Genomic DNA, 25,397 nt, shown 5'->3' with positions numbered 1-25,397 from the left:
AAAATATTTGGAACAATCACAAATTAGTACTTTTGGAATTGTTGAAAGCCACAATCTTGCTTTTTTGGTTGCAGAGATATATAACAGCTGGCTGATCAATTTATATAAAATCTTTCTTGTTATTTCCCTAAATAGACCACCATTTGGTTTGGGGCTTTGTCCATTAGTTCTACTTTTATAGTTTACCTTAGAAAAGTATTCTGGGTTAACTTTCTATCAACCTTTAACAGTCTGCTAGGTCTTCACGAAGACACTTCTGGAACACCTCCCAAACTAAACAGCATTAATAGTCACATTAACTTCCTAATGAAAACAGGAAGCCTCACCCTTATGGGCTTGTGTGAACTCATCTGTAATAGCCCACACATACCTCAGGGCAGTTTATGATGTCAGTGAAAATAAGAATGGAGATTAAATATACACTATAGTAATGTAAATCTATGAGCTGTGTTTATGTCATCCTTTGAGTCAGTTCTAGGTGATTTAATCCTTGTTTTAGTTGGAATGATTGAACATTCCAAGCTGACCTTCACAAGTAACGCCTTTCACTCTAGCATAGCCTCTGGGACAGGTGGGATCTGCAAAAGAAACATAAACATGGTTCACTAATTCAGCTCCTGGCAGTTGATCTTCTGAACCTTTAACAGGCATGCATAACGGCACATGATCAAACATACAGACCTAAGTTTTGCAAGACTCTGTTTATGATGCTGTTAGATCCAAATAAGTGAATAATTCTGTGTTTTCACTTCACCTGGTGAAATCTTTCACTTGAGCGGACTGCTGACTTGACAACATATCACACAGAGGGTTTCTGTGCAAGTGCTGATCCAGCACATACTCGAACAAAGCAAATCAGGCCCAAGGCAGGAGAATCAAAACTTTGGAGAAATTTGTACGGTGTATTATTTATGTAAGTGAGAGGCCATGACACAATTACTGGTGATAAATGTACCTATTTTCAATGTGCCAATATAATCATTGTAAATTAATTTTACCTGTGGTGAAGACGCAGATTAATCCACTACAATAAATGATTATGTATCAAAATTTCCTGGCATGCGCATCTTCTGCTGAAATCCGTACTGCGAATTTGTGTGCTCACGTCCTATTATTGTATGGCTATTAAAATGAGTGGTTCTTACTTTGTGTAGCTAACCTGGATCAAATTGCTTGGAGAAAAGGGCATTGCTTTTCATTTTTATCAGGCACTGATCGTGTCACTGTCTTGAGCCCATCTCCAACTCTGTTGTGTGCTTGCCCATCTGCTGTAACTAGGCACCAGTCAATAAACAACAATTGTGTGGCTGCCCACTTGGCACTCCAAATATGAAGGACCACTTCATTCCTTCTCTCCAATAAGTGGAAAACCATGGCAAAATGTGATCTCTCCAAGCACTTTCTGCCCTTTCAATTACAAGTGCGTGAACTCTGTCAGGGGAAGCAATGGCCAGACTATTAATCCAGAGACCCAGGTAATGTTCTGAGGACCCGGGTTCGAATCCCGCCACGGCACATGGTGGAATTTGAATTCAATGAATATCTGGAATTAAGAGTCTAATGATGACTGTGAATCCATTGCCAATTGTCAGGAAAAACCCATCTGGTTTACTAATGTCATTTCAGGAAGGAAACTACCATCCTTACCTGGTCTGGCCTACATGGGACTCCAGCCGCACAGCAATGTGGTTGACTCTTTCTGGGCAATTAGGGATGGGCAATAAATGCTGCCTAGCCAGCGATGCCCTCATCCCATGAACGAATAAGAAATGAACCCTACTTACACAATGAATGTCAACTGAGTGTGCCACTTAGCACTCACCCTTTCATAATGTTTCAAATAAGGGTGCGAATGGTGCAGTGGTAATGTCACTGAGTTACTAGTCCAGTGGCTCTAGCCAACGCTGTGCAAACAGGAGTTCAATTCTCAGACTAGAACTAGAGGCTGTGTTTAAAAATATAAAGAGTTATATCTAATTCAGAGATTAGGCAACATTTTTATTTCTCAGTGGCCTGTAAGTCTGTAGGGCAATTTTCATAAAAAAAGCATTAGAAACAAAGTGTCTTGCACATTTTAAAGGCTGAGTTGGAGAAAGTCTTGGTCAGCAAGGGTTGAAACAAGATCAGCGATAGGGTGGGAATGTGGATTTGAGGTTACAATCAGATCAACTATGATCGTACTGAAAGGCAGTGCTGCCCTGAAGGTCCGAAAGGCCTACTCCTGCTTCCTGTCCACATTTCATATGGGCAGCGATCAAAATGAAAAACTCAACTCATAAAACCAGAAGGGAAAACTTATGGTGGGAATGGTGACCACTGATTGTTGTAAAAACCCATCTGGTTCACCAATGTCCTTTACAGGGAGAAATTTGTGCCCTCACCTGGTCTGGTTTCTATGTGAATCCAGACCCACTGCAATGTGGTTGAGTGTTAATCTCCCTCTGAAAATGGCCTGGTGAGCCACGCAATTAGTGATGGCAACAAATACCATTCTTGCCAGTGATGCCCACATCCCATGAACGAATTTAAAGAAAAATAAATTAGGAGAAACAAGGAACTGAGTAATTGAATAATAAATTACATAAGATACAGGGATTAATTGATTCTATGAAAACTGGGTGCTGGGTTTTGCTTACTGTGTGTGCTGTTCAATTTCAATCCAATGTAAAAGTCCAGCTTTGCAAAAGTGATATCACCATTGCGCCAATGCCCTCCAACCTCCATGCCCCTACTACCACCCGCCAAGTAAACCCCTCAGCCTAGGTGAGTACCCAGCTCGCAGTGTTCACATGGACTGCCCCAGGCTGCTCCCAAGGTAGCGCAGCACTCCGACTTCAGTGTCGCTCCGTTGATGTTCACCTCGCAGCGTCCGTCCTGAATATTCAGCCAGCACGTCCCCTTCATACTGTCTGTTGGGAAAAGAAAAAAAAAATCAGAGAATGGGATTTTTCACAATCCCCATTAAGTCACTTCCCTCAGCCCACAGGCACCAGTGAACCCACACACCCCAGGACAGCCTCCCAGTTAGTGCTTGCCTCAGGCACAGTGTGAAAAGGAGAGAGTGGAACGGAGTGGATTGAGGGCCTCATCCAAAAACCATCAACTAATAGGACCAAGCTGACACCTGATATGCCTCAACTGACTCCATTCCATTAATAAACATCCACTTCTAGCCGGTTGCCATGGCCGTGTTCTGCTTCAGTGATTCAATTGGAACCCGACAGTCTTCAGTCTAACTGCTTCATAGGTGGGGCTACATACTTGTTGAAAATCGTACTGCAGCCTGTAAAAATTAATCTGATTCTTCTACAGTATTACTTTATATTTAAAATTCCATAATCAGCAGCTGCACTGTCACCATTCTGAACACTTGCTGCAATAGTTTACTTCCTGTTTTCGAAAGCTGAATTCTGTCTCCACTCTGTATCTAGTAGTTTAAACAGGAATATAGAAGCTGGAAAATTGAAGATGTTGAGCATAAACACCTGAACAACCGAACTCTATGGCGCCCACAGTAATCTGAAGGCACTGCAGTATTAGAAATTAGAACCAGGACACAATTTCATTCCAAGTTTAGGGCTTACTGCAAGTTCAGTGAACTTGCCAGTGAGAAGCTTGGCCAAAAATCCAGGACAATTCCAGACTAACGCTCCAATTTGAGTTGAGTTCACTGGAACTGAAATTGGTGCAGGCATTTCCTGGACTGGGAAAAGTGTGCTGTGGGAAGGGGCTGTCACAAAACAAAGCCCTTGTAATGTGTGTGCATGGATAGCAGATCAGACTGCCATCTCTGTGTCTCAGGGAAGTGCCTCATCTCTAAGGCTCCCATACCTGCTGACTGGAGAAATGGAGATAAATCTGAGCCGTAAGAAAGGACAATGCTGGCCGTGCAGCAAACGTGAGCTCTGCATTAGCAGCCAGTACCACAGGGCTAGACCAGATCACAATCAGGCTCTGCCAACATCCCAATCTGCTGCATGTTTGCTGGAAGATTGAGGACTGTCGGGCAGGATTACGTCTGTGGAGTCTCAGCTGTCAAACAGCAGGAAGCTACAGAGGTACATTCCTATATCAAGCCAGCTTGTTCACTACTTTGGTGTCACATTGGAGTTCCTGACTTCTTCTTCATGCCTCTGTCAAGTATGTCAATTTCCACCTCCATTGTGTGACCCACTTCACTGCTGCTTCAGCCTATCTGCTGCTGAAACCATCATCTACGTCTTTGTTAGCTCCAGATGTGACTACTGCAATGTATTCCTGGCTAGACTCCAACATTAGACCTTCATAAACTTGGGGTTATCCAAAACTTTACTGCCTGTTTTACCCTGCATGAAGCTGCATTTTCCCATCAGCCCTGTGCTCGCTGACCTACGTTGACTTCAGCCAATCAATATCTTGATTTTAAGATTCTCATATTTGTTATTAATCACTCCATGCCTTCACCTCTCCCTATCTCTGTAACCACTGTCTGCCCCACAAGCCTCTCAGAATTTGCACGTCTGTAAATTCTGAACTCTACGCTCAAGATTTTAATTGCTCCACCTTTGGTAATTAACTCTTCAGACGCCTCAGGCCCACAGCTCTCCTACACTCATGGATTCTCTTTTCTTGGTTTTCTTCTTTAATACCGTGCATAAAACTTACCTCCTTTGATAAAACATTTGCTCATCTCATACAATACCTCCTCATGTGGTTGAATGTCATGTTCCATTTTAGAATGCTTCTGTGAACAGACTGCGGAGATCTTATTATGTTGAAGGAACTACACAATTTGTTCTTGTAGATACTGCTAGCTGCTTAGAAATGGCTCATTCAGAGGCAGATTAATTTACTTAAAAAAACAGAGCTCATTCCCAGATTAAGTACTGAATAAAATACAGCTTAGTCAACACAGCTCAAACAAATGGGCTCATTAGTGATAAAAAGGAAGGGGCCTGGGTTAGAACAGTAGAGCACAGTACAGGCCCTTCAGCCCATGATGTTGTGCTGACCTATATTCCTACTCTAAAATCAAACTACCCTGCATAGCCTTCATTATACTATCATCCATGCGCCTAACCAAGAGTCGCTTACATGTCCCTCAAGTATCTGACCCCACTACCACCACTGGCAGCGCATTCCACTCACCCACCACACTCTGTGTGAAGAACCTACCTCTGACATCTCCCCTATACCTTCCTCCAATCACCTTGAAATTATGCCCCTCTGTAACACTCATTTCTGCCCCGGGAAAAAGTCTCTGACTATCTTCTCTATCTGTGCCTCTCATCATTTTGTACAACTCTATCAAGTCTCCTCTCTTCTTTCTTTGCTCCAATGAGAAAAGCTCTGGCTCCCTCAACCTTTCCTCATACGACCTGCCCTCCAGTCTAGGCAGCATCCTGATAAATCTCCTCTGCACCCTCTCTAAAGCTTCCACATCCTTTCTAAAATAAGGCGACCAGAACTGAACACTATATTCCAAGTGTGGGCTAACCAGGGTTTTACAGAGCTGCAGCATAACCTCGCGGCTCTTAAACTCAAACCCCCTGCCAATGAAAGCCAACAGTCCATACAACTTCATAACAACCCTATCAACTTGGGTGGCAACTTTGAGGGATGTATGGACGTGGACTCCAAGATCCCTCTGTTCCTCCACACTGCCCAGAATCCTGCCATTAACCCTGTATTTTGCATTCAAATACAATTACTCCCTGATCACTAGGCAGTCACTTCCTATGCCGAACAATGACACTGGATAAGAGATTGTTCGGACTGATATAATGGTACATCTTACTTACCGATACAGATGGTTCTGGTTGGATCCAATTTGCTGCCAAGTGAACATTCACAAATGAATGAGCCTGCCATGTTCCTGCAGTAACCATTCACACATGGGCTGGATTCACACTCATTCACATCTGGAAATACAGAGGCGACATTACTCACTGCGTGTCCACAACTGGAGCTGCAGTCTCAGGCCATTACAGACAGCATGACCATGCTTGCAGTTTATCAAAGAACCTCTGTTGTGCGTGGATAATAACAGAGTCACATCCTGTGCCTGACACTGTGTTCAGTTCACCCCAACCAAGCCAAAAGGAACAGCTTTATAAATCTGTAGTAGTGTTGAGGGGGCTACATTTTGAAAAGCAGTAGCTGTCACATCTCTTGGATATCTGGGTACAGTAGTTCATTCATGAGTATGGTGGCTTTAATGAAAATATTAGGGCCTTATATTACAGCATCTTAGTGTAACTGCAGCAATGAATTCAACTTCTTTGAGAACTAGTATAACTGGCACATTGGCAAAAAAGAATACTGCTCAGCATTGTGACCAGGTCACGCAATGTGGAGATTCTCACCTTCACAGGTCTCAGTATCAGGTTTGAAGATGTAACCAGTGGGGCAGGTGCATGTGTAGCTGCCTGGAGTGTTACGACACAGTCCGTTGTCACACAGAAGCACGTTGACCGAGCACTCGTCAATATCTGGGGAAAGGAGTATTTATTTGCAATCGGTCATTCTTGAAAACATTAGAAATTGCAGATTACACATCATTCCAGCAATTGTTCAATTGCCCTTGGTCTACTCAGGCAGGAAAATCTCAGAAGTACTAAGGCTCAGGATTTACCCCGACCCTTCCAGAAGCTTTTCAAACAACTTCACTCATTCTTCCTTCATTCATCCCACTCATTTCCTGTCCTCTCCACCCCTGTTCAGCCTGTGCACATGTTCCTCCCTCTTTGACAATCACACCACTCTTCATACCTCCTGCACACAATAGCCTGATGTTTCATTGCTTAATTCACAAATAGTCCCAGGGCAGGGACAAATAACTGAAATGTTCTTGTCAAATCATTGCGTTTTTATGCCACATGTTCTCTTAGATATTTGTCGCTACTGTCCATTCTTACAAGCAGGCCTTATGGCTATCATGGGCCAATGTCCTCTTTTCTACCTGATAATGATAGCCAGGAATTGCTTTCTGTACACAATCTACTGAAACGTGATGCTTATCCTTTCCTGGAGAAGTAAACTGAAACTCAGGCATTGAGCTAAATTTTTTTTTGCTTTCCAAATGACAGATTAACTAACAGCAAAGCAGCAAAAAACAGTGAAATGTATGTTACTCATGTTAATGAGCGGCAAGTAACATTTGCACCATACAAACACCAGGTAATGACTATCTCCAATAAGTGACAATATAACTCATGCCCCTCGACATTTAATCCTGTTGCCATTACTAAAACCCCCACTATCAACATCTATGGGATCACCATTAGCTAGAAACTCAACTGGATTTGCCACATAAGCGCAATTGTATAAAATTAGATTAGAGGCTCGGAATACTGCACCAAGTGACTCATCTCCTGACTCCCAAAAGCCTGTCCATCATCTCCAAGACACAAGTCAGGAGTGTGATGGAATACTCCCCACTTTCCTGGATGGGTGCAGCTCCAACAACACACAAGAAGCTCAACAGCATCCAAGACAAAGCAGCCCACTTGTTTGGCACCACATCCACTCCCTCCATCACCGACGCTCAGTAGTAGCAGTGTGTACCATCTACAAGATGCACTGCAGAAATTCACCAAAGATCCTTAGGCAGCACTTTCTAAACCCATAACTACTTCCATCTAGAAGGACAAGGGCATCAGATACATGGGAGAACCACCACTTGCAAGTTCCCATCCCAGCCACTCTCCATCCTGACTTGGAAATATATTGCCGTTCCTTCAAAATCCTAGGTCAAAATCCTGGAATTCTCTCTCATAGCAGTGGTTCAAGAAAGCAGCTCACCACCACCTTCTCAAGAGCAACTAGAGATAGGCAAGGAAGGCTGGTCACCCATGCTCCTCGAGTGAATTTTCAAAAAATCCTGCCTTGATTCATCAAATAATAGAAACGCTACTTGCTTTTAGAGGCTGTGATATTTTGTAGAGAATCGAATACTTCATAGAGGATCAGGATGCCTCATGATAATCAACGGGAATGATTTTTAATTGAATTCTTTCTTCAAGTTGGAATAACACAGTCCCACACTCACCGACACAATTCTTGCCACTGACATCAGACTCATAGCCAATATTACAGATACAGCGGTAACTGCCACGTAGATTCTCACAATTCCCATTGGCACAAATATCAGGATCAAGAGCGCACTCATTGATATCTAGAGCAAATGGAAATGCAAATTAAGCAATGCTTGACTAACCTCTCCACATTTTCAAAAGGTATACTTAAGGAGCACATTAATTGTACATCAGTACTTATTGTCCTGGTTTACAATGATTCTGTCAAATTCCTTCCTTATTTTTATATGTTGCATACAAATATCAATTGGTTTGCTTCACAGCTTGTAATATGTTTTACTGATTCAAATAAACTAACACATGGACCTAATCAATTGTCGGAGAGCGATTAACCTTTAACATTACAGGGATGATAGGGGATTAGAGCCTACATTTCTTAGCCCTGGAATGTAGGAGCTACATTCTGTCTGTTTTTCAGTGAAACCATAAATAAGCAGGTGTGGCCAATGCAGTAATGCAGATATACTGTCCTATTTATTTATTTAAAATAGGTTGTAATATTTTGGACATTTCTTTCAGGCTTCACAGAGAGTTAATGTGAATAGAATTAATCAGTTTCATGTGAAACTTAATATATAGAAAAGAACCTACAGAATCTGTTACAGAAGGACATTAGTCAACATCTCGAATCAGACAGGATATGCAACATTAGTCTGTCTTTTATTCACTCACACCCACGAGTAAAATCTGTTTCTGATGAGATTTGTGTAAAAGGAAAATTAAACATAATGGAATTTAGTTTTCAAACAGTGAAGGATCAGTCCTAAGTTTTGCTAGTAACACAAACTGGTTCTTCTCCTTACCTCGTCCATCAGCTGTGATCCCGATGCCACTGCTGCACAGAGCCTGGAACTCAGCTGTGAAAACAACAGGGAGAATGAAACAAAGCAGACATACAGTGCTCTGAATCACAACCATCCACCACAGAACCTAATATAGGGTCTGACTCACTCCACCAGCAGGGATTATTGCTTGCAAAGAACTCTGGTTGTAAAATTCAGGGACCATGATTGCTCCACCAGCTCTCCCTGAAAATGTCTGTCCTTAGTAAATCATGAATTACTGGCCAACCTAATAACACAGAATGCACAATAAGAAGTTCATTAGCTTTCATATGTTATGGTTGGTCCTGAGGATCCAGTTAGTATTACAGCCATCCAGTAGGGTGAACAGTACAACCAGGTGGAAACCCACATGATCTAACTGAGCAAAAGTGTTTCAATGACCGGTCATTTACATAAGGCAGTTAATGTTATTTGTCTTTCCACAGATGCTGCCTGATGGACCGAGTAGTTTCAGCTATTAGGAACACCATATGACTTTAAGTTTATCTTATATTGTTCAATTTTGTGTTAAGAAAGGGGATACCTGACTTTGTTTCATTTTAAAGTGCTCTTGTGGGCTGGTACAAAAGAGGCTGAAAGCTTGTTTATTTATCATGGGTATATGAATAGGAAGGGTTTAGAGGGATATGGGCCAAATGCAGCAAACGGGACCAGGTCAGATTGGGATGTCTGACTGACATGGATGAGTTGGACTGAAGAGCCTGTTTCTGTGCTGCATGACTCTATGAATCTATCTGCATTTTGATGAAGTTTTATCATCGTTGAAGTGGAAATGGGGAATAAGCAGTTTGCTGTGTTAAAAAATGAAAAATAAACTCTGCTGCTGTTAGTGACACACAAACAGAGCAGTCATCAGTCTGTGTCTGGAAATGCTCTGAAAGTGAAGTGTTAACCTGATTAATAAGAAGCTGTTTGGCAAAAATTGCTGGAAAATTAAGTTTAGGGAACTCACGTATTTATCATGTTTAGCTTGAAGTATCAGTATCTCAGGGAAAGGTACCAGCTAAAGGAAAGAAAGTACCTAGAAACAGAAATTCACTGAAAGGAATCTGGTTGCAGCTGTACCAGTCTCGTGCCTGAGTAAGAATCCTTAATGTGAAAGTAATGGAGATAACTTTTTGCTGAGGTGTGGGTGTGTGTGAGGATATCAGTGGGATAAAACATGTAGGGAGAGTTTGAATCCTTTTCTGACGTCTGTAAAGATGTCTCCCGAATTTTTATGTCTTAGGTAATATAGTGCTTGTTACTTTTTGTTGTTTAATAAATGTTTTATTCATTATGTAAAAATAATTGGGGAATTCTTGTGAATTCCTGAGAATATATTCAATTACTAAGCTGCACAGTTAAAACAAATGGAAAAACAATGGTAGGACCTGTTTAGGCAGGTAAAACTGACACTGGGCCTGAACTGTCCAGCATTAGTATCAGCTGAGATTGTAATCCAGCACAATTTTAAATTCCTCCTCGCTACTCTTACATGTAGAATTTCACTGAGACAGTTATACTTTACCAAGGTGCAAACAGCTGATTTAAACCACTTGAAGAGCCTACTTTGCACAACATCAATACCAAAACATTTGCATTTATATAGCAGCTTTCACAATGTCAAGCTACACGGAAGTATTTTACAGAAACAAAGAAGATATTAAAGTGTGGTTACTGTTTTAATGTGGGAATCACTGCAGTCAATTTGCACACAGCAAAACCCCATTAAAAAGTTGTGTTTAAGACGAGTCAATCGGTTATGTTGACTGGGGAATAAACATTGGCCAGGATTAACAGACAGGAGTTTAATAATAGCATGGAATTACCTGAGGACTTGACTTTGACTGAAACCAGCCCAGACCTTTGAATACGTAACTGTTTATTGAACTGTTTAAAGTGAAATTTACTCTCAGGTTATTATGGTTATCACTATTTCCCAAAATAGACAGTGTGTGCTAACTGTAAGCACTGGAAATGATGGGAACTGTATACAAGTGGAAGATCCTTCCTTTTCCTTTCTCTGAGTCAAAATCTGTTATTATTTCATTATCAATTCTTCTAATTGATTTTATCATTTAATAAATTCAGCTTTACCATCCTGAACGAATTTTGAAACATTTTAATCGTTTTACTCCCTCCCTCGTGACGCAGGAAATAATTCAAAATCATACTCATGAGATCATAACAACAAAAACAAGTAACAGGCCTTTCAGCTTACTGACTCCAATTTGTCATTCATTAAGATCATAGTAGATCTGATTTTGGCCTCACCTCTATTTCCCTTACCTGTTGCCTATAACCCTTGATTCCATTTATTCTAATTTACTGTTGCAACCTGCTCACAGCCTGTTCTTTCGAGAGATCAGCTGAATGGCATTTTTCACACAAGTGTCACAATGCTGTCTCAACTATTTTCTCTGTGCAGCTGCTCTAGTCAATGTGAGTTAACAGCCAGCAGGAGGAGCTCATGCCCTTCTCGGCAGCTTCTCCCTCAGTTGATCCTGTCTCAGCTGAGTGAAGTGGAAATATGCCCGCACCGAATTTCATCAGAAAATGTAGCTATTCACAAGTCTACAAGCTGGAGTTTGGATGTTGCAATGGATCAGTCATTTCAGAAAGTTGCAGGAGAAAGAATATTATTATACTGACAGAATCAGTAAAATATAGACACAAAGGCAAGGTGCCAACTGCTAAGAGGATGATGTCACACTCAGTTTGAGTTCTGTTCACCCACAATCCAATAATTATATCATCACCAAATACATGGAAGAGCACCCCTACCTGAAGTCCTGGCTGGGCAGGGCTGGCAGGGCTCTCCAAAGCCATGGTCCGGGCTAGCACAACAACACTCTGATTTGGTCACGGCACCAGAGAAAGGTCGGGTACAAGTGCCCTTTTTGATGGCTCCATAGCAAGTGCTTCGCATATGGGTATCTGAAAGGAATGAAAGCACATCACACCTGGTTGATGTGGAACTTCAAGGAGGATCACTTACTTCACTGTGCTCGCCAACACTTCACCACAAAGCCACTGCTTGCATTTATACATGGTGTTTGGTGGAGTGAGATATCCCAAAGCACTGCACAGAACCTGAAGGGAGTAAGGAGGTGGTGAGTTCAAGGCGAGGAGGTGGACACTCAGGCACTGGAGTGGATTTTCACAAGGGTTTCCAATTATAGGAGCAACGTGAATTGTTGGAGGTGTTTAGGGGGATCACTGGACGTTTGGATTCATGAATGTATGGCTGTCAATGGTGAGACAAACGAAGGAGAGAGGCACAAGAAACCAGAGGTAGAGGAATGGAAAGTTCAGAGGTTGTAGGAGGTTACCAAGCTGGGGAAAACTGGGGCTGTGGAGGCACTTAAACACACTAACATCAATTTACATAAAAAAATTCAATGTAGAAAAATGCTGCAAGGTGTTTCACAAGAAGCAAAATCATAAATAATCAGAGATAACAAGGTGAAGAGCTGCGTGAACACGGCAGGCTAAGCAGCATCAGAGGAGCAGGAAAGATGTTTCGGGTCTGGACCCTTCTTCATTAACAGTAAAATAAACAGGTGCTGCAAAAAGAAATGAGGCCAGATGAATAAACATTAACTAGGCTTTTGAAAATGTCTTACAAAGACGGTTTGAATCTGCATAGACAGGAGAATTTAGGAAGAGAATTCAAGAGGTGTCTGAATGGACAGTTGCTAAAGTCAGGCCAAGTGAGGTGGTGACACAAGGCTGGATGAGGTTACAAAGATAGAGAGATTGAGGTCAATTTTCAACATTAGAAAGCAATTTAGAAATGAGTTAAAATGCTTTATAAATGTCTCCAAAATTTGGAAATAATAAACAAGTTTGAGTCAATACTTTGAGCTGGACTCGTTATTGAATATAGTAAAATGGGTATTTTCAGTGGAGACCACGACGTAACAGTGTTAGGCAGAACGGAGATCCACACACATAAGGAAACCAGGTACCACAGCCACCTCTAATAGCAATCACTATAGGGAATCTCAATAATGGTTAGTTATCAGTTGAAGTCACTCACCAACACAGACACGTCCATCTACTCCAATAGCCAATCCTGGAGGGCACTCACACCTAAAGGAGCCTTCTGAATTAATGCAGCGGCCATTCATGCAGATACCAGGTGTCTGACATTCATCAATATCTGGCATTAGGAAAGAAGATCATCAGGTTGCAATAATGTGGTGTAACTGAATTTGCAACTAGTGAGGAACAGAACACAGAATCCAATTTAAACATGCGGCATTTTCTCCTAAAGGCCTGCTAAGTTTATCCAGTACTGCACTGAACCAGAAAACAGCACAAAGTCAGGCTGAGCTCAGGGCAGAGGTAAGAGCAGTACACTGTCCTCAGCTACATTGGGGAAAGGGAAAACTCAGTCAGGAATCAAACTCCTGATCACCACCCCCTTGTGGATGTTAGTGAAACCGGAAGCAGAGTCAGCTGAGAGGACCTCTTTGGCCATCATATGCATGACACACTCTGATAAAGAATGGCCACTCAGGTGAGGTATCAGAGAGTGACCAACAGGTGTGGAGCTATCACATCCATTATCAGCAGCTCCAGGAGAGGGAAAGTGGGAAAAACCATCTCAGGCGTCTGTTTTTATTCTGGCCTTCTACATTTGGCTATACAACAAAGTATATAAATAAAACAAAATTGTTTGGGTGTTGTTGAACTCGTTCCACAATATCAGTTACTCAACTGCTCTATTAAAGAGCAACCTGACCATCATAGCGCACCAGGAGTTCAGTTCTGAAGGAATCGGAGCTTCCTACTGCCTCAATGAGAAATTAACGTCAGCAGGAAGTGGAAAATAACTGAAGAAAAAAAAGAGAGTTTGTATTCTTGAATATTACACCATTGTATCTGTAGTAACATCTGTCCTTCTAACCAGCTCCATCAAAAACTCATCAATAGTCATTCATCCTATTGCTGTTTTTTGAGATCTTACTGAGCACAAGCTGTTTTGGCATCTGCTCACAAACCAACATTCACAACACTTCAAAATAACCAAAGCATGCTTGGCACCTTGAGGCATTCCTGAATACGTAACAAGACAGTGTAAATGCTAAGGGGATGGGTATGGTGTTTGTTTAGGGTCCTGGCACATGTATTAGATTCATTGGGAACAGATCCTTACTCATACAGCAACTTTCAATTAATAGATCCATACCTATACAGTATCCCTTATTAGCAGATCCGTAACCACACTGTAACATCTCTTAGCTCATCCTTACCCACACAGTAACGTCCATTAGGAGCGAGAACAAAGCCATTCTTGCAAATACACTTGAAGCTGCCATCCTCGTTGATGCACATTCCATTCAGGCACATGTTGGTGGTTGCACATTCATCATGATCTAGGGTTGAGATTCAGTCTTGTGAGTCTTAGCATTAACTTCACAAAATTCAAAGGCGACACATGGGTTTTTGAAACTCAAATATTTCATGAAGCATGGAAGACTGAGGAAGATGAGAGTTCCATGAGGTCCTGAGAAAACTTGAGTTAAAATAATGTGCAATACTTTTCAATAGTTACAGATCGGAAAGGGGTTTCTAGTTTCGAAAGAATAACAAAGCGACACTTGAAGCAGCATTGACCACTGTAACTTTGTAATATAATAACGAGTCTGTCCAAGTCTATCCTCTAGTAGCCTAACTGGACTTGTTGGGCCAAAGGGCCTGTTTCCACACTGTAATCTGATCTAATCTAATCTAATCTAATTATTCCATCAATACTCATGTCTCCAGTTCCCTAACTGTTCCTCTCATGAATTTACTCTGCGAGTACAGTAATTATCCCAGCAAACCCATTTTCCAAGTAACTAACAATTCCATTAAAGACCATTCCTCCAGACCCCAACCTCCCCAATCCACAATCAAATGGCATCTCAACATTTCCTAATGTCCGATTCCATTTACTTCAAAGTGCATTCTGGTTTGGTTTAACAGTAAAATGTTGGGTTTAACATGACAATAATATGCTGGATTTGAAAGGAAACTAACGTACTAGGTTTGAAATAACATTAATATATACTGGGTTTAAAATTAGTGGACTTGACAATGCATTAATTAATTTATTGGATTTGAAAGGGCAGTAATATGCTGGATTTCAATGCACAGTAATATGCTGGCTTTGACAATGCAATAATTAATATGTAGGATTCATAGTGACAGTAATATATTGGGTTTGAAAACACAATAAGATACGGAGGTTGAAATGACAGTAACACAGAGCGTGACATTCTGCTTCCAGTGACCTGTCAATTTTATTTTCCATACAGTTCTCAGGCTGATGTCTCTCTCCTTGGCCTGCTGCATTATATCAATAAAGCTCAAAGTATACTTGAGAAACAATATTATTTCTCTCTACTAGGTACTTTACAGTACGTTACAGTCAACACTGAGTTCAATAATTTTAGACAGTAACCTCTTTTGGTTTTCTTTTCTTGCACGTTTCAGTCTTTCCCTTTGTTTTCTGTTATTTTTGATCACCAAAAGCAGTGCATCTACTCTAGTTGGTTAATTATTTTCTTTCTTCCTAATCATTATTCTTTTGGTCCTGCAAGGCTAACTCATTCAATCTTTCCTGTCTTCCACCATATCACAGAACTTTTGTCTGCCCCACTTACCCCTTTCCTCAAAACCCATTACATCTCCTGCTCTTCCCAGTTCTGCTGAGAGGTCATTGACCTGAGATAACAACTTCATTGCTGTCTCCACAGGCACTATGTGTTATCCCTGCTGAGCTTCCTCTTGCTGTCTGTTTTAATTACTGGCATAATCTTAATTTCTGCTCTAAGCATCGAGGAGGTTGTGACAACACTTAAAACCTGTCTGTGGAACTCATTAAGTATGACTTTCCTTGGAAACAGGCAATGACTTCCCAAGCTGGAACACATCACCTGAACCCTTTATAAAGCAGACCCAGGGATGGGTTGGCAGGACTGTTTCTCCCAGGCTGAGAATAGCCTCTGTAAGCCATGAGTAATGGCTGTTTTGGAGTTCCACAATAAATGATGTTCCTTTCCAGTCAGGGTTCCTGCATTATTACAGAAGTACTCACCTGTTTGGCTTGTGTTTATTATTTGTAACTAAAGGTGTTAGAAATTGGCTCCTGTTGTTTGTAGATTGATTTAGTGTGGGTAAAGCATACCTACCAATGCAGTTCTTTCCATTGGGAGTGAGCTCGAAGCCAGCATTGCAGATACACTGGAAGCTTCCATCAGTGTTAACACATCGGCCGTTCCTGCATAACACACCATTCTGGATACACTCATCAATATCTAGAGGCCAAAAAGGAAGCAGATTATTGGGATGTTAGCCAGCCATCAACTATATACATCACCAGCTTGAGTTGATATTCCAGGCACTGCACTGCTCCTGCCATTTGGGCTGGCCTAGACACAAAAGAAACATATTCTTGAAGTAAAGGTCACTCTTTGCCCTGCTATTGTCAGAAGTCTTCTTCTGAAGGAAAATATGTCATCAGAGACCGATTTGTAAAGGAACATATCACCAAGGACAGGTCTTCATATGAAGACTTCAGCACACACTGGATCCTTGGCAAAAAGTGTGAAGCTGCCAAGCTTCTAGAAGTGTTGCTCAGGGATGGTTGCTTACTTGAGTCAAGATGTGTCAACTTCCAAGCTGCCAATAAAAATCATTTGTGCAGCTCTGTGTGTATCACCTCTGGTTTGATGATAAAACCAACAGACCAATCACAAATGCAACTCTACTGCAAGATCCATGCTAACATTACCACATGCCCAGCCCCAATGGCACTCTGGGAGTAACCTCACTCATGTTGATCTCTTTGATTATCAGTTTCTTACATTATCTGAAAATTTACTTTGGAAGATGTCAGTGGGATATTGACCCCTATCAAATGCAGACCGTCTTTCAGATCAGCCCAATCTCAACCAAAACAGAAAAGATGGCCGTTATAGCATGAAATGGCAAAGCTGGTTAGTTTTGACATTGATTCTGGTAACTCTCTGATGGCAGCAACGAAATATGAACAATCACCACTAAACCTTCTCTCTTGCCTCCAATTCCTGAGTTTGGGTCCAGCCCAGCCAGATGCTGCAAATATCTCTTGCCAACATCTGTTTAGATTTCTAAGTAAAATAGAAAAAGGCAAACTGAACTCTCTGGGCAATAATCTAATCAGCCCAAACCACAGCAGCTAGAAATTCAAAACGAAAGAACATTTGTGTGCCTTTGCTGCATCTGCTGTTTTGATGTATTGATTCCATTCTCATGTCTCTTTCTGAAGCAAAGGGGACAAGAGGTTTGTGCTATCACTGGGCTCAAGCCCAGGACAGTTACAGCACACCCATATGATCTGCGCCCATACCATCTGAGCTCAAGTCACTCACATGCCACGTGTTGTTTTTCACAGAATGTATGAGTCTCATCCCAGTAGCCACTTCCCACCCATCCTGGGCAGAAATTGAATTGGCAACATTCTAAATTAGGATTCGCCTAGCCCGGCTCTGATTTCCACAGCAATGGGCGAAGTTCAAACTTATCCTGTCTCCCACCCACATAATATCCGCTTTGAGTTAAAATCATGGCCAAAATGTTTCTCAGGTTTTGCAATTCCCCAATTTCTTTCAGTTAACTTTGGCATCATGCTTTCAGCTGTCTAGGTCCTGAAGTCTGGAATATGTACCCTCAAATTTGTCAACTTCGTTATCTCTCCTTAAACTGTTCCTAAAAACTTATCTCTTAACTAATCTTTTGATTGCCCATCCTAACATCTCCTTTTGTGGCAGGTGTCCACTTTTTTCTCTTTGTGAAATGTCTTGGGATAGTTTACTACCTGAAAGGTACTATATAAATTCAACTGCTCATACTTACATAAAAGACAGAAGATGAGGGAGCATTTTTGATTTGTGCTGTATTTGTTGGGACACAGATACAGTGTTTTTACAAGAAATGATATTAATATTCAGTTAATAATAAGATTAGCATGGATGCTGAGAGTTGTGGGGCCCAACAGAATGCACTCACTAATTAAGCAACAAACAGAGTTTATGAAAAAAAGGAGGTTATGACCTCTGATCTCCTTGTATGAACTCACCAATACAGGCCTGCTTGGTGGCAGTACTCTGGAAACCATCATGACACTTGCAATGGTAAGCACCAGGGGTGTTAATGCAATCCCCATTCACACAAGGACTGCTGGAGCATTCATCAACATCTGAGTAAAAGTAAACAGAAAGCAGTATTATGTTAAAATTAACCAGCTCACTGAATTGAGGGAATGCAATAGCAAAGGAAATCTGGGCTCTCTAATTACTGAGACTGACTACTCACTAATTGGGACATCTTTTAGTAAAATGACGGCCATGAATGATCAGAGAGTTTGTGGGCAATCCCTGCAGAGCTGGAGCCTCATGTTGTGGAGACGTTTGTTGCTGTGGTCACACAACAAGTTATAACTAATCTTTAGCCAAGTTGTATTTAATAAGATAATTGCAAAGAGTTCAAGGCTTCTACTTCCTGACATCCTTTAGTGGCCTGCATTCTGTGGATAACTCACGTCCGGAGCATCTTAACATTTATTCTGAAAAAAACCTATAGCTGTTCACAGTGGGACTGAGGGACATTTGGCTTTATATGATCAAATTTCAAATCATACATCCATCCACATACTGTCTTCTTAGTTCGGAAGTTCTGAAATTAAGTTGCAATATAGGAGATAAGGAGACAGAACTTAAAACTTGACTGTTAATTATTGTTAAGTACAAACATGCTGTTTCCCTTATTACAGGCATTGTGATAGACCCTGAAGGAAATAAGGAGGGAGACAGACATTCTCCTCATCATCCCACTCCTCCCGAAGTTCATGCACTCTATAATCTATCATATACTACCTCAACCACTTCATTTAATGGCACAGCCCATGTATACTTTATGATGCGCTCTACTTCACCTGTTTAAAATTTCTCTCACAGCTCAATTACTCCCTACTCTATCATAGGCTCTACTTTATCCACTTAACCTCATCTGTCAGATCATGGACATTCCACATCATCTTCTTCCAATCACATGAACACTTTGCTCTCTCATAATCCCTAACTCACTCGTTTAATCTCGTTCCACAGACAGTGTATAAACTAACCTATCATAAATTCTCTCCGAACTATACTTATCATTCAGTTCTACATAGAACCTAGCTTACCATTAATTTTAATAGCCTGGCAGAGTTTCATCTCATTTATCAAGGGGGAAAATAGAAATGAGGAGTATGAAATAGAGAGGGAAATTACAGTCAGTTGCATAGTCCAAACTCACAAACTGAACTTCCAGAGGGAAAGGTTTACATAAAAACTCCCTGTTTGCCAAAGAAATCAATATTCAGCCTTTCTCATATTTCTGGCTGCTGGTAACATCTAGTGCTCTTCATAATATTGCTTTATGAATGCTTGAGAATTGTCACATCTATTGAATATAATCTTCATAGTTTTTTTGAAATTTATGGCAAAGAATAAGATTGAACACGTTGCGAACTGAGGGCAGGAAGGCAGAGGATTTTGGAGTGAAAGATCAAGTGCAAAATTTGTAGTTTTGTGTGGATAACTCAATTTTGAAAATTAGACTGTATGCACACTAAATAAAAACTGAAAAAAACTGCAGATGCTGCAAATCAGGAACAAAATCAAAGTTGCTGGAAAAGCTCAGCAGGCCTGGCAGCATCTGTGAAGGAAAAATCAGAGTTAATGTTTCAGGTCTGGTGACCCTCAGAACTCCATACTGAGTTGTCAGGAAGGGTCACCGGACCCGAAATGTTAACTCTGATTTTTTTCCTTCACAGATGCTGCCAGACCTGCTGAGCTTTTCCAGCAGCTTTGTTCTTGTTTCTGGATGCACACTACTCTGCACACCACACTCCAGATATATAACAGAACCCATGCACCTAACACAATACTGCCTATATACACTATTTTCCCACATGCATGCAACAACCTATAGGTAACTTGTTAACTTCGGTCATACAAAATCCTCATGTTACATCATGCAATTATCTTTCAGACTAAGCTCCTATCTCATCCCTATCAGGATACTTAACCCAGTTGTTTTTTTTGAAGGAGTAACTTTGGCTTCATATTGATTTTGCTTTTAATGTTTTTACGCATGAAGATTTGGTTTGAGCCTATTTAAACAGTCTTTGCTATGATACATAGTCACTTCCAATTTGTATTCCTGGCAGTATAATCCTGGACCTCTTCTGCTCATGCCTATTCTTTGTTTGACTTTTAAGAGTGGCACTGTTTATCAGTCCCTTAGCATTCTTCAGTCCGTTAGCCCAAAATGGCACTGAGTATGAGTGAGGGAGTTGGAAGTGCCTGGCTCTCTCCACAATCCTCAGGATTGCACACAAACCTCTAGGACACTCAGACTGGACATTTTTGCACAAAGGATCTCCATCATGGTAAAAATGGTAGATGGCCTCAAAAGTCTGAAGAGCTGCTCCCTAATTAATTTTGTGGGGGCACAAACATGTGCAAACTCATACATGTGATATTTAAGGACACAGCTGGCCATTTAAATGAGCAGCTGCTTTGGATTTTGACAGCCTAGGAATGTGATACCTTAAGTGTACAGAGTAGACCTGGCAAGAGCAGGTCTGGAGCTGGTGCTTTTCTTTAAGAGGTAAGGTACATCATTGGATTTGATCCCAAGACGCATTTGGAGAAAGACCCATGCCCTTTGGGAGGTTAGGTGTCCTTTGGAAATATTAAAATGGCATATAAAAAGCACCTACACCTGTTCAAACTAATTGCAACTGTCAACAGACTTGTCAAAAGCAGAAGTCAAAAATAACTATCGAGTGGACTGGTCAAAATCAATCGTTGAAACTGTCAAAGGCAATTCTCAGTTAGGAGAATCAAGAAGATTGATCAAGAGGAACTAGCAAAAATGTCAATAAGATTTTCAAAATTATTTATCAAAAAGGAGAAGTGAAGCCATTGAGGCATTTAATAGTCCTGCTTTTTACATCTTTGAAAATAAATACCTGGAAAGTTAAAATAAAACAATTGTTTGCTATTTCATTCTGTCTGTGACATAAGCCTGAAGGTTTCCAATACACAATTAGTGCTACTTGATTGATTTCATAACCATTCATTATCACAGTTGGGTGCCTATTATTTCGGTTTGATTGACAATTACAAGTTGTTGTAAACTCTTTGATTGGGACTATGAATTCCAAGGTTTGTTGTTATAAGGGGTTATGCATTTGAATGAAATATTTGTCATTAAAACCATTCTGTAGATGAAGGGTTCCAAATGCTGAAAAGTAGTTTTTAATAAGTTCTGTTTCTCAATATAATGAAGTTGCAACTAACACTTACAATGTTATTGCACAGAACTGAGTTTTATTTCATCTGTGCATGGGTCCTGAGTACAGCCCAAGGTAGATACTGGATGAGTTGGTAAGATATGTAGAAATGGCAAATGGTGATGGTTGAAGGGTCATGGGTTGATACAGGACCGTAAAGGACCATTGGAGGGGGCGTGGGCATAGGTTAACATGGCAGGTATGGGGGCAGTGGATTGCATGAAGGGAATGAGGGGCTATATAGGATGGATATAGGGCATGAAATGACATGAGGTTGGTTGAGGGGATATGAGGTGGAGGTGCCAGTGATGGACTCGGGTGGACAAAGTCAGAAGTCACTCCACACCGGATTATAGTCCAACAGGTTTATTTGAAATCACACAAGCTTTTTGAGCGCAGCTCCTTCATTAGCTGCAGTGACAGAGAAGAGCACTCAGACTCAGAGTTTAGAGGCAGAGAGGTCAAAGGCAGAGAGATCAAAAGATTATACAACTGATTCGAGTGGGGTGTCAGATGATAGTTCTCTGCAGGTGATCAAGAGTGTCAGACAGTGAGTAAAGCGTCAACAGTGAAGGGATGATTTATAATCTGACTGAGTGAGGCAGAGAGATAACTTATCATCCGACACTCCACTCAAACCAGCTGTATGATCTTTTGACCTCTCTGCCCATGATCCCTCTGCCTATAAACTCTGGGTCTGCGTGCACTGCTCTCTCACTGCACCTAATGAAGAGGCTGCGCTCCGAAAGCTTGTGTGATTTCAAATAAACCTATTGGGCTATAACCAGGGGATGTGAGGTCTAAGGGTATAGAGTTGTTCTCTATTTTATATTTTTGTTCAAAATTTTGAGGTAGGTCTGCCACTCAGCCAGCCTGTGTCCCCTCCTCACAATATCCCACTGTTGCCTGTCCTGATTTCTAATGCAGCTTATCAGTCTAGACTGAAAATATGACGTCAAGCAGATATTTTCATACTACAGTTTGCTGAGCCAGCTCTGTGCATCTGGCTCATGGATGAAAATTCGGGCTTTAGAATTCTCAAAGTTTGATTCTTACCTTAATCCTCTCCTTGATTATCCAATTAGTCATCTTCCTCTGCTCTTTCCCCAGACACGTTTAATTATTGTCTTTTTCAATCATCAGTTTAAATCTCTAGAGGGCTTGCAGACTGTGTGGTGCATGGAGCTGGTTAGAACTTACCTAGTGCAGGGAGTTGCATAGTGGGTGCCCGATTGTAATAATTACATACCAATTAAAATTAGTAAAAGTCAGCTAGAATTTACGGAACATGTTTATATTGATAGAAGTCTGAGTTCCTTTCAGTCTGTGAAAAGTATTATCGCTTGTTTGCAGTTGAGCCAGTGAGAATGTAACAGGAAATTCCAATCAGGCTGGTTTTGATTAACACTGTTTTCTGAAGGGACAAACTGTTTAGCACGTGCACAGGGACTAGTCATTTAATCTCACCCTGTGTATGAACTAGATCAAACCAGTCAGAAATCTCCACATCCTGACCATGGACACACTGGCCCCTAATGGGTGAAAGTGTAAACAAGGTCTACGAAAGGGAGAGAGCAATTAAGAGTCACTTGGGGAGTCTTGAGAGACAGATTGAATATTGCAATAGGTTGAATAAGAGAAGGCACTGATAAAGGAATGCAGTCCTGCACTGTCTGCTATATCTGTGTTGGACACTGCACTGCAAATGGGTGTGATCTGTCCTGATGTATTCCCAAAAAAAGTGAGAACATAAAAAATAGTCAGCTATTCATCTCTGCCAAAGATGTCATGTTCTTGCTTCCTGCTATACACCCCTTCCACCAAGACATAGTGTAAGGATAATGCCTGTCCCAGCTAATGAGATGTGCAGACTAGCTCATTCCCAGGCTTAATGTTCCATCAAGGCTCAACCTACTCAATGGGGTGAGAAAGAAAGACTTCCATTCACCAAGCTGTTGCACAATCTCAGGATATCCTTTAGGTTTTACAGTCAATGAAGTACTTTTGAAGTGTTGCCAATGTTGTTGGGTGGAAGAGACTTCAATGGACTATCACTTTTGAGTCATTGTAAGCCCAGGTAGGTGTCCTATGCTCAGGATCACAAGATGTAGCACACTAGAGTATAGAGAATTTTTTGGTGGTGATGACAGAAGAGCTCAAGGGACAATGTCTGCTTATAAGCCAAGGGTCCTTTGGCAAGCAGACTTTTACTGCCCTGAAAGCACTCACGAGGAAAGCAACGAGCAATCACCAGGTCTATTTGTTTTCTCTATAGTCATATTATTTCATTGGTCAATGAATTTGAAAATAGAGGCTCCTACTACCAAGTACAAGACAGTGAGGTTTCCAGTGAAGAGCTGAAGTCCAAATCTTAGGCATATCACTATTTCCAACTGCCCTTGATTATTGAGTTGTCCTGTTGGAAGGTTAGATACAGTAGACTTAGCTCCAACAGCCCAATGATTACTGACACTCTGTGTACCAATTTTTATGTGAATAGTAGCCACTTGGGTCAGATACTAAACAAGGGCGGCTGCCATGATACTCTCCTGGAGTGAGATAATGTCTCAGACTCTCAGGATACTATACTCCAGCCAGAGGCAGAACGTAGTACACAATAGCCCTAGCAAGAATCAAGTCACAAAAACAGCAAAAGTCTGCACCAAGAATAATGGACCCCAACGAGAGTCAGTACCCGAGGTACTGTACCCCAACGAGAGTCAGTACCCGAGGAACAGTACCCCAACGAGAGTCAGTACCCGAGGAACAGTACCCCAACGAGAGTCAGTACCCGAGGTACTGTACCCCAACGACAGTCAGTACCCGAGGTACTGTACCCCAACGAGAGTCAGTAACCGAGGTACTGTACCCCAACGAGAGTCAGTACCCGAGGTACTGTACCCCAACGAGAGTCAGTACCCGAGGTACTGTACCCCAATGAGAGTGAGTACCCAAGGTACTGTACCCCAATGAGAGTCAGTACCCGAGGTACTGTACCCCAATGAGAGTCAGTACCCGAGGTACTGTACCCCGAGAGTCAGTACCCGAGGTACTGTACCCCAATGAGAGTGAGTACCCAAGGTACTGTACCCCAATGAGAGTGAGTACCCGAGGTACTGTACCCCAACGAGAGTCAGTACCCGAGGTACTGTACCCCAACGAGAGTCAGTACCCGAGGTACAGTACCCCAACGAGAGTCAGTACCCGAGGTACTGTACCCCAACGAGAGTCAGTACCCGAGGTACTGTACCCCAACGAGAGTCAGTACCCGAGGTACTGTACCCCAATGAGAGTCAGTACCCGAGGTACTGTACCCCAACGAGAGTCAGTACCCGAGGTACTGTACCCCAACGAGAGTCAGTACCCGAGGTACTGTACCCCAACGAGAGTCAGTACCCGAGGTACTGTACCCCAACGAGAGTCAGTACCCGAGGTACTGTACCCAATGAGAGTCAGTACCCGAGGTACTGTACCCCAATGAGAGTCAGTACCCGAGCTACTGTACCCCAATGATAATACTGTGTTTGGAATCTGTGTCCCATTGTAAATCAGCAGCTGGAAAAAATTATATCCCAGCAAGTGCCAGTATTTAGGATACCGTACTGCAGCAACTCAATGCTCAAGGGACAACACCACATTGAGAGCTTGTTACTCCAGGAGAGATGTGGAAATGAAAAAAAGAAATGCAGAGTAATCATCTCTTCCCACAGGTAGTCCAGCCTAAGCAGATGGAGTCAGTACTCACCTATACATTCCCTACGTACATCCTGTTTGAAACCCATGTTACATTCACAGCGGTAGCTGGATGGTGTTGGAATACAACGTCCATTCAGACACAGGTTAGTGAAATGCTTGCAGACATCAATCGTCTGATTTAGGGTGGCTGTACATGGGAAAAGTACAAAAAAAACTCAGTTAGTTATAGGAACATGGGAACCCAGCCTGGACTACCATTCAGAGATCGCGGGTTGGTCTTACTGCATATATCTGCCTTTTACTCATATCACTTAATACGCTTGCTTAACAAAATATTCTCTTTGATTTAAATTGAACAACTGATCCAACATCTACTGCTGCTTGAGGAAGAGAGTTCTAAACATCTACCACCCTTCGTGTGTG

At 41.7% G+C, this 25,397-nt stretch overlaps 1 protein-coding gene across 1 annotated transcript in view; it reads right to left on the bottom strand.

The window, feature by feature from the left end:
- Nucleotides 1-25,397, bottom strand: part of fbn2b (fibrillin 2b) — a 205,583-nt gene that overhangs the window by 80,639 nt on the left and 99,547 nt on the right. Inside the window, exons 11-22 of the mRNA XM_048560154.2 lie at nt 25,024-25,161; nt 18,015-18,134; nt 16,087-16,212; nt 14,164-14,286; nt 12,945-13,067; nt 11,687-11,839; nt 8,879-8,932; nt 8,030-8,155; nt 6,345-6,470; nt 5,781-5,900; nt 2,772-2,909; nt 528-578 (exon numbers count right to left, since the gene is read on the bottom strand). Coding sequence (XP_048416111.1) covers nt 528-578; nt 2,772-2,909; nt 5,781-5,900; nt 6,345-6,470; nt 8,030-8,155; nt 8,879-8,932; nt 11,687-11,839; nt 12,945-13,067; nt 14,164-14,286; nt 16,087-16,212; nt 18,015-18,134; nt 25,024-25,161 — 1,398 coding nt within the window. The remainder of the gene's footprint in view (nt 1-527; nt 579-2,771; nt 2,910-5,780; nt 5,901-6,344; nt 6,471-8,029; nt 8,156-8,878; nt 8,933-11,686; nt 11,840-12,944; nt 13,068-14,163; nt 14,287-16,086; nt 16,213-18,014; nt 18,135-25,023; nt 25,162-25,397) is intronic.

This window comes from Stegostoma tigrinum, chromosome 30 (assembly GCF_030684315.1).
Source record: "Stegostoma tigrinum isolate sSteTig4 chromosome 30, sSteTig4.hap1, whole genome shotgun sequence".
Classification (NCBI taxonomy): Eukaryota; Metazoa; Chordata; class Chondrichthyes; order Orectolobiformes; family Stegostomatidae; genus Stegostoma; species Stegostoma tigrinum.
This window is presented reverse-complemented; position numbering and strand designations above follow the sequence as displayed.